A 17,181-nucleotide genomic window follows, 5' to 3' on the forward strand; every position below is an offset into this window, starting at 1 on the left:
GAGTGTCTTTGTCCATGGCGTTGACAAACTCTCTTGGGCATCTATTCAAAGGGAAAATAGCTATATTTAAAAATTCAAACTGCACCTCTCCTGTTCAGCGCTCGTTAGCAATTTCATAAATATGAAGCATGTATATTGTTTTACATTATTTCATGGGATGTGGGCATCACTGGCTAGGCCAGCATTTATTGCCATCCCTAATTGCTCTTGAGGAGGAGGTGGTGGTGAGCCACCTTCTTGAACTGTTACAATCTATGTGCTGTGAGGAAGGACATTCCAGGAATTTGATCCAGTGACACTGAAGGAATGACAATAAAGTTCCAGGTCAGGATGGTGTGTGTCTTTGGGAGGGAAGCTTTCAACGTCTGACCTGCTCCTGTGGGAAAGATATTTATATGGTTGGTCCAGTTCAGTTTCTGGTCAATGGTATGTTAACAGTGCAAGATTCAACAATAGTAATGTCATTGAATGTCAAGGGGAGATGGTTGAATTTTCTCTTGTTGGGAGATGGTCATTGACTGGCACTTATATGTCATGAAAGTTACTTGCCACTTGTCAGACCAAATCTGAATGTTGTCCATGTCTTGCTACATATGACAAGGACTGGTCTGAATGGTGCTGAACATTGTGGAACCATCAGCAAGTATTACCACTTCTGCCCTTATGATAGAGGGAAGGTCATTGATAAAGCAGGTGAAGATGGTTGGGTCTAGGACACTGCCAGAAGGAACTTCTGTAGAGATGTGACTTTCATCATATTAAACAATGCAAGATATTTTAATGCTTAAATTGACAAGCTGTTACAAAGGTTAATGGTCTCTCAATTTTCTGTTTATGCACTTTGACACTAACACAACCTTTAATAAGATAGTAATGAAAACTGGATGCTACTGCATCAGAGAATCACTAGGCTACACCCTCTTATAAAACTACACTTGTGTTTGCTTTGTTGTTCCTTCCCCGTCTCTTCCTTACCACTTACTTTTGGTTTTTCAACTCAAACCATCCTTTTTAAAAAGCACTATATTTTTCAGTGTATAAGTCGATGTGCTGTATAATTCAAACTGATTAGAATTCCAATTTTTCTGAAATTCATGCATAAACAAGTCAAAGTGATGTATACGATATAACCAAGCCAGAAAAACAGCATCAATTTACAGCGAGCAATCATGTTCCCGCCATTCTCTTATGCATATTTCACGACTTTCAGCTTGAACACTGCCCTAAAGGATTGACGTGACTTGACTGGAGGCAATTTGATGTGAGCCGTGCAGTTTGCATGGATTCATTTATAAGGTGTCAGCATCTAAAGTCCACTTAATCAATAAAGAAGTCAAAGTGGCATACAAGACAAGGCCTGATGTTCAGGAGAAAAAAGTCTCGTCTTATACACCAAATAATACAGCAAATGGAAACAGTTGCCGTTCCAGTTGCTATACAAGTTTTTAATTAGAAAACACCTAAATGCCTAAAACTTTAGTTTTGCAAATGCATAATTGCTACTTCTGGTATTATGTAGCACAGGAGTTCCCATACTGGGAGCCCCGGAAACAGAGGGAGACTCCTAGGGGGATAGTGGCAAGACAGGCACATTTGTAAAATTTGAAAAAAGTGCTGCTGAGCTGCTTGTCCAGTCAGACGCTGGCTTGACTGGACAAGTGTGGACAGAGGAGTGATGGGAAGGGAGGGCGTTGGAATGGAATTTGGAGCATGCATGCCAGAGCATGTGATGGTGGGGCGCAGGCTGGAGCAATGGGCCAGAGCGATGCCAGCTCGGGCATCGGTGCAGTGGGCCAGAGCATGGGGTGTGGCGGGGGGGAGCACGAGAGGGGTGGTGGGAGGGGGCTCAAGCTTGCCCCGACAATCTAGATGGAAATACTCAAAAATGTTGTTTTAAGCATTGAAGTGTTCCTCTCTTGCATCTGCTGTTCAAGTTTATATCAATATATTCAATATTTATCTCAGAAATGTTGCAATCCTTCCCCTTATCATCAAAGATAAAACTCTAATTTGCTCATTCCTATGGTTATCACCACTCAGATCTATTTTTAGAGTTCCAAAGCATAGGAACATAGGAGCAGGAGTAGGCCATTTGATCCATCGAGCCCCCTCCGTCATTCAATATGACCATAGCTGATCATCCACTTCAATGCCTTTTTCCCACATTATCCCCATATCCCTTTATGTCATTGGCATTTAGAAATATGTCAATCTCAGCCCTCTCGAATAGCGAATTCCAAAGATGCACAACTCTCTGTGTAAAAAGAAATTGCCTCATCTCGCTCCCTTATTTTGAAATTGTATCATAAGGAAGATCTAAGCATTAGATGAGGCAGAATGGGTTTCCAGTCCAAATCAAAATTATTCCCACAATCTGACATTATTTACTATTTGTATGTAGCCATTACACTTACCAATAATATCACCCTTCTGAATCAGTGTGGAGGAAGCTGAGTAGGTTCCAGGGGTGTTAACAGAGTCCATACTGTCATCACTTAATCCTCCACTGCTTAGTCAGAGACAAAGACTGTTGTAAGTATTTGAGTAATATAACCAACCAAACCATAATATCATGTAAAGAAATTACATTTATATAAATACAATGAATAGTATTTAACACAGAATTTCAATGACAGACGTTTCATTCAATTAAACTGCCATTTTATGCCTCAAAACATTGAAGTAAGAACATAAGAACATAAGAAATAGGAGCAGGAGTAGGCCATCTAGCCCCTCGAGCCTGCCCCGCCATTCAATAAGATCATGACTGATCTGAAGTGGTTCAGTTCTACTTACCCGCCTGATCCCCATAACCCTTAATTCCCTTATCGATCAGGAATCCATCTATCCGTGATTTAAACATATTCAACGAGGTAGCCTCCACCACTTCAGTGGGCAGAGAATTCCAGAGATTCACCACCCTCTGAGAGAAGTTCCTCCTCAACTCTGTCCTAAACTGACCCCCCTTTATTTTGAGGCTGTGCCCTCTAGTTCTAGTTTCCTTTCTAAGTGGAAAGAATCTCTCCATCTCTACCCTATCCAGCCCCTTCATTACCTTATAGGTCTCTATAAGATCCCCCCTCAGCCTTCTAAATTCCAACAAATACAAACCCAATCTGCTCAGTCCCTCCTCATAATCAACACCCCTCATCTCTGGTATCAACCTGGTGAACCTTCTCTGCACTCCCTCCAAGGCCAATATATCCTTCCGCAAATAAGGGGACCAATACTGCACACAGTATTCCAGCTGTGGCCTCACCAATGCCCTGTACAGATGCAGCAAGACATCTCTGCTTTTATATTCTATCCCCCTTGCGATATAGGCCAACATCCCATTTGCCTTCTTGATTACCTGGTGCACCTGCAGACTGGATTTTTGCGTCTCATGCACAAGGACCCCCAGGTCCCTCTGCACAGCAGCATGTTGTAATTTCTTTCCATTTAGATAATAATCCAATTTGCTATTATTTCTTCCAAAGTGAATAACCTCGCATTTGTTAACGTTATACTCCATCTGCCAGATCCTCGCCCACTCACTCAGCCTGTCCAAATCTTTCTGCAGACCTTCTGCGCCCTCCACACGATTCACTTTTCCACTTATCTTTGTGTCGTCTGCAAACTTTGTTACCTTACACTCAGTCCCCTCCTCCAGATCGTCTATATAAATGGTAAATAGTTGAGGCCCCAGACCGATCCCTGCGGCACGCCACTAGTTACCATCCGCCAACCAGAAAAGCACCCATTTATTCCGACTCTCTGCTTCCTGTCAGATAGCCAATCCCCAATCCACGCTAACACCCTTCCCCCAACTCCGTGTGACCCAATCTTCTAAGTAATGACCACTGTAAACAAATGTTAAATGACTTGGTCAATGCCTAAGTAATACAATTAAAATGGTATCACAGGAGGCCTGTGTACTGTTTTTCATTAAAAAATGAGACTTTTTTATTTCAAAAATATACTTTATTTATATATAAACTGAAAAACATTACAGAAACAGTTCAGGTCATTACAACAGTAAAATACGATCATATTTACATTTACCCTGAGATTAAAATTTAGAATCCCTACAGTGCAGAAGGAGGCCATTCGTCCATTCAAACCTGCACCAACAACAATCCCACCCAGGCCCTATCCCTGTAACTCCATGTATTTACCCTGCTAATCCCCCTGACACTGAGGGGCAATTTAGCACGGCCAGTCCACCTAAACATCTCTGGAGTGTGGGAGGAAACCAGAGCACCCAGAGGAAACCCACACAGACACGGGGTAGAACGTGCAAACTGCGCACAGACAGTTACCCAAGACCGGAATTGAACCCTGGCACTGTGAGGCATCGGTGCTAAATCACTGTGCCACTGTGCTGCCCTTACACTGTGTTCAGTATAAGAACATTACATATATTTCAATACAAGTCCAAAGTTCTTTATAAAACTATGTACATTGGTCAAATCGCACTTTGTGATGCTTTAAGAGCTACTCACAGTTAAGAGATTATAGACAGTCCAAGGGGGCTTTTCTGGTTACTAGCCCCTCAATCTACATTGGCTGAAAGGCTTTAAATGGTGGCCTTTCCCCATTGCGCCTTGGCGGCGACTACCCCAAGCTTGAGTAGGCCCCTCTGCATGTAGTCCTGGACCTTGGAATGTCAGTCTGCAACACAAGCACAATTCTTTGCACTGGAAGATCAACAAGTTTCAGGCAGACCAAAGAGTGTCTTTCACCAAGTTGATGACCCTCGAGCAGCAGCTAATGTTTGTCTCGGGTGTGTCCCTGGGAACAGCCCGTACAGCATAGAGTCCTGTGACACAGAGCTGCTTGGGATGAACCTTGACAAATACCACTGCATCTCGCTCCAGACCTTCTTTGCAAAGGCACATTCCACAAGGTGTGCGACTGTATCATCCCCCCCAAAGCCGCTTTGAGGGCAACGTGCGGTGGCACTGAGACCTCAGGTGTGCATAAAGGATCTGACAGGGAGTGCCCTTCTCACCACTAGCCAAGCTAGATCTTGGTGCTCAAGATGAAAGCAAATTACTGCGGATGCTGGAATCTGAAACAAAAACAGAAAATGCTGGAAAATCTCAGCAGGTCTGATAGCATCTGTGGGGAGAAAATAGATCCAATGTTTCGAGTCTAGGTGACCCTTTGTCAGAGCTTTTGATGCTTGTTTGTTGTTCCTTTGAATATGAGACCTTTCTTCAAACCAAGTCTATTTGACGGGATAAAGGATTTTGCTTTCTACTGTAAAGAACAGCTTTGTGGCTGGATGTGCTATACCATTTCTACACGTGCCTCACTTTTGATATGGAACAACAACAACACTGGCATAAATTTCCCAGAACTGGTAACTTTTGCCTTTATCAATAGAAAATTGACACCAAATTGCATCACAAAATTGGTAAAATAATTAGCACTTTACGCTACTTTTTCCCAATTCTTAGTGATACCAAGGTGATACAAAATTTGGACTCATTTCAGGTATGAAATACTTTAAACGCGATTACCAAATGAAATTAAAACAAAGAATTTAGAAGTTTAATCACCAATCACTTTTTCATAACTTAAAATATTCTTCTCATCGTGCAGATGCATGTCAAGGCCTGATAATGGGACATATGTCTTTATATGGCAATTTATTGGTGCTCATATCATTCAGCAAGACCTCCCATAACATTCATTGAGCAATTACTAACTATAAATACAATATTAAAATATGTTTCGTGAAATAAGTGATAAGATGCTGATTTGTTCAGTATTTATTTACTGAAAGTATTATAGTCCCCTAACCACACAGGCCTGAAGCAATACAGACAGCAAGGGTACAATGTTCTCATGAACGCAGATAGTAATGATACCTGAACCTCAATATTTTGAAGTTCTGGCATAATATTGTAGGAAAAGGCAGGAATCCGGAAACTGGGCCTGTAACCACACATTTTCTCAAATAACAGTTCCTACAGCAAAAAGAAGCATGCACCATGAACATGCACAACTCTCATTTAAATGTCATTATTTTTCTAAATAATGTTTTCATACTGGAATTCCCAACTGCACTTAGGGGAATATGCACAACATGATGCTGCCCCTTTTTCCATAGGCATACCAGGAATCCTGAATTTACGGCAGGTGAACGTACTAAAGGTGAGAAGATATCATTTTACCCACTGCCAGCTTCAAATCCTCCAAGATATAAACAAATTCTCTGTGCTCCTCTAATTTTGACCTCTTATGCACCTCGATTTCGGTCAATCCACTAATGACAACCGTGCCTTCGGATATCTGGTCCCGAAGCTCTGGAATTCCCTTTCCAGACCTCTCTGCCTTTCCAAATTCTTTCTTCCTGTAAGACGTTCTTTCAAACCAATCTGTCCAAGCTTTTGATCACCTTTCCTAATACTAAATTATGTGGTTCACTGTGAAATTTTGCTTCAAAACTCTCCTGTGAAATGGGCGGCACAGTGGCACAATTGTTAGCACTGCTGTCTCACAGCACCAGAGACCCGGGTTCAATTCACGGCTTGGGTCGCTATCTATGTGGAGTTTGCACCTTCTCCCCATGTTGCATGGGTTCCTCCGGGTGCTCCAGTTTCCTCCCACAGTCTGAAAGACCTGCTGGTTAGGAGCACTGGCCATGCCAAATTCTCCTTCAGTGTACCAGAACAGGCATTGGAGTGTGGCGACTTTGGGGATATTCACAGTAACTTCATTGCAGTGTTAATGTAAGCCTACCTGTGACAATAATAAATAAATATCTTACAATGTTAATTGCAAGGTGTTGGTGGCATTGTTGTTGCAATTCTGGGCATCGTTACTGTATTTTTCTGTGTGTGTTAGTTGTTTCTACTTCATAGGTGATCATATTATCAGCAATCCATAGTGACTGCAATTTTAGGAAGAAACAAGGACTTTTACAGCTACTGACCCCCTGAAAGTATGCTCCTGAAAGCAGAGGGATAATTTTAGTTCTACGTTTGAGCATCTTGTCCTCATCTGCCACCAATGAGGTGCCAGTCACCTCAGGCATAATGAAAGATAATTTGAAAAAGACCAATCTGTGTGTCAGATGGAAGCTCCATAGGGTTTAAAAGTTCACAACTTGTATTTATGCTATGCTTTGTGGGTCTCACAAGAAATATGTGAAAGGGTTAGGGACACACTTACCATTCCTTCCTCAATGTACTGGCAAACTTGTTCCTTTTTGCAGCCAGATGCGAAGGACCTGGGTGACCACATTGAATGAGGTCATGGCAACTATGGTTTTACTGAAGAGTGGTCTTCAATTAATCCCTTCTTTGGTGCACCTCCTGCAGCTGGAGTTCCAAATCTTCAAAATTAAATGGAGCAAGGCTGACCATATATCTTCGCTGTGCCATTGTAATAAATTTATTCAGCTTTCTGTCCCTAGCAAACTTCCACTCGCCCATCCAACAACATCTCCTTTCAGGGATAGCTACAGCCCTCAGAACTGCTGTTACGATAGATTTTCTGATTCCCAGCCCATTGTACTAAATGTCAAGCTCAGGCAGACTTCTCCCATGCTTGTAAGGGGAACTCCAATTGGAAAACTGAATCAGAGTTGTCCTCCCACTCTGAGCTCAGTCATATGCGGGCATGCTCATTGTCAGTTCAATCTCATTATGCCCATTATCAAAAAAAAGGACTTCAGTATACACTTAGCAGATAAATAGTCGCTTCTGTTAGCTTAAGGTATTGCTAAGCATGATATGAAGTGTCATTTTTCTGACAACAGAACAGGAATATAGTGCAGTACCCTGCAATCGAGGCACTTAATACTGAACTATGGCATGAACAACTTATGTGGCAATTCATTTGACTTTTCTACCAACAGCAAAGGATAAAATACTGAAAGTTAATTTCCATTATATTGTGATTGTACTATTGTCCAGTAATGATTTTCTTAATGGTTTAAGTAGTTAGTGCCTTTTTTAAAAATTACAGTAACATTCTAATAGAAATAGAAAATATGATTTGGTCAAATTGAGTGTAACCAAACGAGAAAATGCTGGAAAATCTCAGTAGGTCTGGACCTGCAGGACCTCATACCTGCTGAGATTTTCCAGCATTTTCTCTTTTGGTTTCAGATTCCAGCATCCGCAGTAATTTGCTTTTATCGATTGAAGAGTGTACATTATCTGTGGTTAAGCCATGAATGCATTTTAACCATTTACTGACTCCTGCAATCGCTGCATTGTCCTTTCTGTTTTCCCCCAACCACTCTGAATACCACACAAATAGCACACGAGCAGTATTCCTGTAAATTATGGTGGGCTGGAATCTGGTTAATTTAGGTTACACGGATGAAAGTATGCTGGGTTCAAAAATGTCAAACAAGCTACATAGTATATATTACTCTACATTTACCCTGCAGCTATTTATTTATTATTTATTAATATATATTAGGGATATCAGTCTTTGGGAAAGGAACACTTGGTCCTGAGTCATGTAGGGCAGAGGACAGATACAGTGCTCATTCTACCCCATCTCAATTACAAAGAACACCACTGTGAATATCTATTTACCACATGTGCCAAACCTGTGGGTTGCCAAAGTGAAGTCAATACTTTGGAATCAAATCATAGTCATTTCTGTGTTGTGGATTCATATCAGCTGACCGGAGACCAAGTTCAAATTCATTTGACTCAATAGGGCAGATATCATGCAATTTGTTTCAAGTCCAATAAAACAGGGCTAAAAGAACTGGATTGTAACTTGCTGCACATTCAAGTCTCCAGAGATGCATTTACAAAATCAAAATGCTGCGGATGCTGGAAATCTGATTTTTTTGTCATCTAATCTTTCCTATCCTTTACCATATCACAGGCCTTCCATTTTGTTCTTTTTTCCATCCTGCTCCTTCTCATTTGCTCAAAACCTGTTACATCTCTAACTTTTCTCCGTTCTTTTGAAAGGTCACAGATCTGAAACATTAACTCTGTTTCTCTCTCCACAAATACTGCAAGGCCTGCTAACTATTTCTAGCATTTTCTGTTTTTAACCTCAGATGAATCTGTTCAGTACTCAGGACTCCAAAGCAGTACTTCTAACAGCTATATTTTAATTTAAATTCCACTAAAAGCATCACATTTCAAATTAGATCTTTCATAAATCTGCACTGTTCACAATTTGCTAAAGTTAATTTTTGCATTTGCATCTCAGGAGTCAATTATTTTAGGATCTTGCTGATACTCTTTCCTAAACTTCCAAAAGTCCAAATTTAATAAGATCCACGATCCAATGAACATCTTGGCCTGGATTTTCTCAATGATGGAAAGGCTTTCTGTTCTGGACTGACCGATGTCAAGTTCACTATGACTCATTGGTTTATTGATTATCTCGACAACGGTGTTGGAGATGAGATCAGTGAGTTTGTAGATGATCATAAAATGTGAGCAAAACTAAAGATTGTAAAGGAACACATCTTTTGCAATGATTTAGAATTGCAGTGTTGAAAAATGGCATTTAAATCAGATAAATGTAGTACCATGCATGTAAATGGGGCCATGTAGAAGAGAATTTTAAATCAGCTAGTGAGATTCACAGACAGACGTAGTCTTTTAGTGACATGATAGATAGAAGAGGTTAAATGATTCTTTATAACAAGTTAATATGAACAGTTTGCTCATATGTGAATGCAATAACAGTATTAAAACAAATGATTTTAAAGTATATATATATATAACAAAGTATTGAATGTATTTTAAAATATAAAATGTATTATTCGTCTCAGTCAAAAAGAGCAAATGCTGCAAAGTGTAATAGTAAGGTCAGACGGTTAGAGCTAAACACGATCGCTTCTCGGCCTTTTGGCTAAGATCAAGTGTAGTATCGACATGCTGTACTTGGTTGAAGTCATTAGGTTACATTTTAGCTTCATTTGAAGCAATTTTTAAAAGCGGCATCTCAGCCTTTTGGCTAAGATGCAAATGAGATCAAGCCTTGGAGGAGGAGCTATACCTACTCCAATCAGCTTGGATCATGTAGATCAAGCCCAAGACAGGAGGTGAGAGCCCTGACTTGTCAGCTTGGATCGGGAATGTCTCAACTTGTTAAGACTCTGAATTGGACTTGATTTGATTGAATTGGAATAAAAACAAAAAAAACTGGGAATCCATTAGTCAGCAAAAGTAAACATTCGATGTTTCAAGTTTTTAGGACAAATGTTGTAACATTATAGCGGCATACATTGTCCAGACATAAGGTAGTGCATTTCTAGGGCCCAGAAATCATTTATCTTTCTGTTTTGGCGATGTGCCGGTGGGAAAGGTTCATCTGTGGGAAGCTTCCATAGTTACATAGCAACCAGGAAGTGGGTTAACCAAAATGGGAAGATGTCCGGAATTAAGTGGACTAATGAAACATCATTATACTGAGTGGCATATTGCAGTTGACTGAGATATTCTGTCAAAAACTGGACTGAAATCTAAACACTAAATTCAATTGATTTTAAGCTAATGAAGAGGCAAATCTGAGATAACAGAAAGTATAATCGTTCTGTGTTTTGGCTCAGTGCCTCAGATCTTTGGAGAGGTTTCACAGCCCTGAACCTGAGCTGTCTAACCCTTCGGAGACCTCCGAGCGGCTGTATGTTAAAGGCCAACATATCATTTACAGGATGTTATACTGTAAGTGGTTGGGAGATAAAAGGATCTAGATGTTATGTGCACGCATCGCTGAAGGTTTGCAATTAACGTAGAGAAGAAGCCACAGCCAAAACAAATCAGTGTTGGATTGTTTAATAGAACTATTGAGTACAAATCAAAGGACGCCATTCTATTATTACACAAATCATTGATTAGATCTAGAGCATGCCATGTTTCGGCCACTCACAAGGTGAGTGAGTTTGTGTCATGGAGGTGGTTTAAAAAAAAAGAGCTAGAAGAATCATTCCTAGCCCTAAGAACCATGGTTACTCAAGTAACCTTAAAGAGTTGAGTCTACTTATTTTAGAGCAACACAGACAAAGGCAACCTGGTAGCAGCATATAAAATAATAAAAGACATAAATTGATTGCCTTTTGATAGAGCATTTCAGATTGGAGATTATAAAGGGCCAAGCAACATGCATCTAAACTGTGCAAAATCATAGAATCCCTACAGTGTAGAAGGAGGCCATTCAGCCCATCAAGTCTGCATCACCTATTAGACAAAAATCCCACCCAGGCCCTATCCCTGTAACCCCACATACTTACCCTAATTCCCCTAACCTACACACTGTTGGACGCCAAGGGGAAACTTATCATGGCCAATCCACCTAACTCACACATCTCTGGACTGTGGGAGGAAACTGGAATAGTAGGTAGAGGCTAGGCAGTTCATTTTCTCAGGGAATAGCAAGCCTTTAGAATGCATGGCCAGCTTGTGCGATGTGTACTGAGTCTTTGCATGTCTTGAAAAGGGAGTTGAACTAATTCTTGGCTGGGGTTGCATCATCTAGAAAGTAAGTGGATGATCAGTTAGCCTATGCATGGTCCAATGAAATGCCTTGAGAGATTCTGCTATGTGAAAGGTTCTACATAAATGAAGGTTATTGTTGTTATTAATGTGGTCTTCCATGGCTGATTTTGATCAGCTGAAAGGAATTTTCAATTTTCTTTTTATTTACTGGCCATGGACTTTCTTTCTGTTCTTTCTTGCCTCTCCCAGCCACCAGTGATAGGAGTGTGACACTTACTTGTGCTCTCTAAACACATCTGATGTAAATTCTATAAAACATTTTCAATCTGCAATCTAAGAGTTCATGGTCCCAGGACGCTTGATTTTAATTTCAGGCTTTCGACCCAAGAATGGAGTAGTGGCAGAAAACCCTCCAGAAACTACGCCTTTTGATGTCATAATACAAAAATATGTTCATTTCAGAAATGTTTGCAGTGCAGGGTTCTGTACATTTGGAAACTCTGGTTTCAAACTTTAGCACATCGCTTGGAGAAGCTCAATGAATTAAATATTACAAACAAAGTTCTGGAAATACTCAAGAGGTCTGGCAGCATCTGTGGAAAGAGAAACTGAGTTAACATTTCAAGTCCAATATGACCTTTTTTGGAATTGAAGGTAGGGAAGGAATCAAATGCAGGGCAGACTTGATGGGCTGAATTGACTATTTTAGCTCCTTTGTCTTATGGTCTTATGGGTTTTATGCTGTTGAAAAAGAGGGCAGAGGCAGGGAGAGGTTAGAGGACTGGAGCGGTTAGAGGACGGGAGAGGTTACATGGCAAAAAGAGGGTGGTGGTGGATAGGAAGTGTTCAGGCTTTTGTTCAAGGAAGAAATGGACAGCACTCAAGACTCTCCTGGTGGGGGATGGAAAGCATCCATTGTGAAGAGAAAGCAACTCGGTACTAGGAAATTGGAAAATGTTGAAATGACAGTGGTTAGCACTGCTGCTTCATAGCTCCAGGGTCCCGGGTTCGATGCTCGGGTCACTGTCTGTGTGGAGTTTGCACATTCTCCTCGTGTCTGCGTGGGTTTCCTCTGGGTGCTCCGGTTTCCTCCCACAGTCCAAAGATGTGCGGGTTAGGTTGATTGGCCAGGTTAGAAAATTGCCCCTTAGAGTCCTGGGATGTGTCGGTTAGAGGGATTAGCGGGTAAAATATGTGGGGGTAGGGCCTGGGTGGGATTGTGGTCGGTGCAGACTCGATGGGCCGAATGGCCTCCTTCTGCACTGTAGGGTTTCTATGATTTCTATGGTGACAAAAAAAATCACAAATGTAGATGGCAGGAACCTGAACAAGGGAGAAAAAATAGAGCAAATATGCTATCCCGGTGGACCATTCATTTCAGCCTATTTCTACCCTACTGTACTCACTTCTGCCTATCTTTACTCTTATTTTTGTTTCCTTTGTCCAGACATCTTGCTACCTACACCCATGACTCTTCTGATGCCCTCCATCACTTTAAAAGTCCCAATTTCCTAGCCCTAACCGTTTCCTCTTTACCATGAACATCCAATCTCTCCATACTTCCATCTCACATCAGGGTCGTCTGAGGGCTCTTCATTTCTTCATCAAATGGAGGCCTAACCAGTTTCCATCAACCATCACCCTCCTCTGCCGGGCTGAATGTGTTCTCTCATTGAACAATTTCTCCTTTAACTTCTCTCACTTCCTCCAAATAAAAGCTGTTACTATGGACGCCCACATAAGCCCTACTTAAGCCTTTCTTTTTGTGGGGGATGTGGAACATTCCTTGTTCCAGACTTACTCAGACCCCTCCCACAACTTTTTCTGGTACATCGATGACTGTATCTGTGTCGCTTCATGTTCTCTTCCAGAACAGGAAGATTTACTCAATTTTGCTTCCAAACTTCAACCTTTCTCTCACCTTTAGATGGTTTATCACTAAATTTCCCCTTCCCTTCCTTGACTTTACTATCTCCATTTCTGGGCATACTGTCTACAACGTTCATTACAAGCCCATTGACTCCCACAGCCTGCTTCCTTTAAGGACTCCATTTCATTCTCCCTGTTTCTCCATCACATCTGTTCTGATGATGCTACCTTCCACAATGGTGAATCACGTCTTCCTTTTTCCTCAGCTAAGGATTCCCCCTCACTATGGCTGTCAGTGCCCTCAATCGTGACTGACCCATTTCCCGCATCTCTGCTCTCACCCTCTCACCCCTTCCTCCCAGAACCACGATAGGATTCCTTCTGCCTTCACTTTCCATCCCACCAGATGATCCTCAAAGGATTATCTTCCAACATTTCCGTCAACTCCAGAATAGTGCCACCACCAAACACTTCTTCCCCGCCTTCCGAGGAACTGTTCTCTCTGTGACACCCGGTCCCACTCCTTTAATCCTGCCAACACCTCATCCCCTTCCCATTCAATCAAGAGGTGTAGCGCCTGCCAGTTTACATCCTTGCTCCTCACTGTCCAAACATTTCTTCCAGGTGAAGAGCTATTGCACAATGTGGTCTCCTCTACACTGAGCAAACCAAATACGGTCTGGGTAACCACTTTTTGGCACACCTTCACTCCACCTGCAAGCAAGACCCCATATTTTCCATTGCTTGCCATTTGAATTTCTCATCCTACTCTCATTTTGGAGCTCAGCCTGCTATAATGTTCCAGTGAAGCCCAACGCAAGCTGGGGGAACAGCAGCTACTCATTTGTTTAGGCACTTTACCATCTTCTGGGCTCAACATTGAGTTCAATAGCTTAAGACCACAAACCTTGTTCTCCATTTTGAACTCCACCCATTCACCACATCCCGGGTTCAATTCCGATTTTTGGTGACTGTCTGTGTGGAGTTTGCACGTTCTCCTGGGTTTCCGCCAGGTGCTCTGGTTTCCTCTCACACTCCAAAATGTGCAGGTTAGGTGAATTGCCCTTTAATGTCATGGGGACGAGCAGGGTAAATACATGGGGTTACAAAGATAGGACCTGGGTGGGATTGCTGTTGGTGCAGGCTCAATGGGCTGAATGGCCTCCTTCTGCACTGCGGGGATTATATTCTATGCTATTATATACCATTCTGCACAATTGAGGTAATTTCCCTCTCTGAAACAAAACCCCATTGAAACACCGATTACGGTTTCATCTACAGTAATCTAACTTTTAAAGGAAAGTATTTAAAATAATTGGGTTACAATAGTGTCAATTGTTGCCCAAACCTAAAACTACATTAAGCCAACAGTTGTTTATATCAGATGCTATAGAATTTTGACACATTTTAAGATCTGATGGCTAGACGAAATGCAAACAAGAATCTGAAGCAGGTCTCCCTACCTAGGCTGTGATGATTTGAAGTCTACCAAAACAGTTTTAACCTCTTCGACCGCATTTCCATCTGATGGGGTGTCAGGTGTTGTCACGACAACCACCTCCTCCACGTGAACACTGACGTCTGGAGTAGCCATAGCTGTAAGTTTTAACTAAGGTGATGGCAGAAATTTGTCCAGCTAAAAGGAAAGCACAAATTAAACAAATTACTAAGTTTACAAAAAAAAAGTACAGGATGAATAATTTGAATTAACTGGTCAGAGAAAAAAGCTTAATGCTTCAGTGTCAAAAGGCATTTCAACCCTTGGCTTGATAAAGCACTTGAGGGTTGTAATTTCATTATTTTAACTAATTAACTGGAAACCATGATGTGAGCAGAAACTATAAGTTTTATAGAACTGATTGACAGCCTTGTGGGAGTGTCTAGGACAAGAGGGCATAATGTCAGAGTAAGGGGTCACCCAATAAGACAGGAATTTCTTCTTTCATCTGTAGTGAATCTGTGGAATTTTTTACTGCAGAGGGCTGTGGAGGCTGGGTCGTTAAGTATGTTTAAGGTTGCAATGGACAGATTTTTAGTCAGTAAGGGACTCAAGAGTTATGGGGATAAGGCGGGAAAGTGGAGTTGAGGATTATCACATCAGATCAGTCATGACCTCATTGAATTGTAGAGCAGACTCGATGAGCCGAATGACCAACTTCTGCTCCTATATCTTATGTCTTCAGCATGGACTAATAACATATGTGGGCTGATTCTCCAATCAGATGCTTCCAGTTAGGAGCAGGGCTTACAGGGAAATCATAAGCCTGCAAACTTTGATTATTGGCCCATTGAAATTAATGGCCATAAAGTTAGCAGCTGCTGACCTTCAGATTTCTGACTAGCTGTCTGCGAGCCCCACTCTTAGAATCAAATAAACCCTACAGTGCAGAAAGAGGCCACTGGGCCCATCGAGTCTGCACCAACCACAATCCTAACCAGGCCCTACCCCCATATCCCTACATGGTTACCCACTAATCCCTCTAACCTACACATCTCAGGACACTAAGGGGCAATTTTTTAGCATGGCCAATCGACCTAACCCGCACATCTTTGGACTGTGGGAGGAAACCGGAGCACCCGGAGGAAACCCATGCAGACACGAGGAGAATGTGTAAACTCCACACAGGCAATGACCCAAGCCGGGAATCGAACCCAGGTCCCTGGAGCTGTGAAGCAGCAGTGCTAACCACTGTGCTACCGTGCCGCCCCTTACTTCAACATGTCTAGTCAAGAAATCAACGTTGTAGTCTCATTAAGATTCTAACATGAATGGGAATTATAATATGCGTGCCTATTAAGTATGATGCAAGCATCATGTCAACTTCATGCTGCCTGTTCATTTGAATGATTGTTGCATAAAGCTAGCACGAACCACACTGTTCTTTGGCTGCACCCATCAGTAGGGGGCTCAAAATCATAACTTGCTAGCAGCAGTTAAGGATAAGTTGAACCCCTTTAAGGGGAGGAGCACTGTTGCTGGAGCAGGTGTTGGCAGTCATGCAGGAAATTAGTCTGATCTACAAAACTAAAAAGGGTTAACATGGGAGGCAGTGGACGATAAGGTTTTCTGACACAACACCACAGGTCTCGGTGGAGGAAGCGGAATGTAGGAAAGATATCTTGTACCTGCAGGGAGCCAGGTATCCAGATCTGCTATCAAATAGCAGTAGCAGCTTATGTCCACGTAGGAGTTAAACCCCGAGGACCTGGATGCAGTGCCACAAGAAGTTTGAAGACCTCATTCATGTGGTCAAGGTTAGTGAATGCATCTTTAAACGTCATATCCCACTACAACACTACTAAACTTAGATACTGCTCAATTCACTCGCCTATTAACATCATACCATGATCAGAGTGATTATGCTGAAATTGGGAAAGCTGTTCAACAGATTAGTTCACCAACAGCCTGACAGTCATATTCAAAGAATCATACCTGACATCTACTGTGCTTACCTGGTCTGGGCTACACATGACTCCAGACCCACACAATGTGGTTGACTCCTAACTGCCTTCAGAAATGGTCTAGTTATTACAGAGTGGTTTGGTAGCACCACTACTGACCAAGCTGGCTGAATCCTGACGGACTTATCTACCAATCTGGGTCTGCAGTACGTTGTGAGAGAATCCACAAAGGGAAAATGTACTTGATCACCTGTTCAGATGCACCTGTGCATGACAGTATTGGTAGGAGTGACCACTGTATAATCTTGAGGAGACGAAGTCTCATCTTCACAATGAGGATATCATCCATAGTTTTGTGCAACATTACCACCATGGCACAGTAGCACAGTGGTTAGCACTGCTGCTTTACAGCTCCAGGGACCTGGGTTCGATTCCCGGCTCGGGTCACTGTCTGTGTGGAGTTTGCACATTCTCCTCGTGTCTGCGTGGGTTT

General features: G+C 42.0%; 1 protein-coding gene and 1 non-coding gene across 3 annotated transcripts in view; one reads left to right on the plus strand and one right to left on the minus strand.

Annotated features, from left to right (window-relative positions):
- gmeb2 (glucocorticoid modulatory element binding protein 2) overlaps positions 1–17,181 on the minus strand; it is a 79,380-nt gene that overhangs the window by 42,012 nt on the left and 20,187 nt on the right. The window contains exons 2-3 of one of the 2 annotated variants that reach the window (XM_078236488.1): positions 14,750–14,922; positions 2,415–2,506 (exon numbers count right to left, since the gene is read on the minus strand). In XM_078236488.1, the coding sequence (XP_078092614.1) occupies positions 2,415–2,506; positions 14,750–14,880 (223 nt within the window). In that variant the 5' untranslated portion in view covers positions 14,881–14,922. Of the gene's footprint in view, positions 1–2,414; positions 2,510–14,749; positions 14,923–17,181 lie in introns of both variants that reach the window. The other variant, XM_078236487.1, reaches the window with a different exon arrangement.
- LOC144508791 (U2 spliceosomal RNA) lies at positions 9,812–10,010 on the plus strand. The gene has a single exon (XR_013500347.1). It is a non-coding gene; the product is annotated as a U2 spliceosomal RNA (small nuclear RNA).

This window comes from Mustelus asterias, chromosome 20 (assembly GCF_964213995.1).
Source record: "Mustelus asterias chromosome 20, sMusAst1.hap1.1, whole genome shotgun sequence".
NCBI lineage: Eukaryota > Metazoa > Chordata > Chondrichthyes > Carcharhiniformes > Triakidae > Mustelus > Mustelus asterias.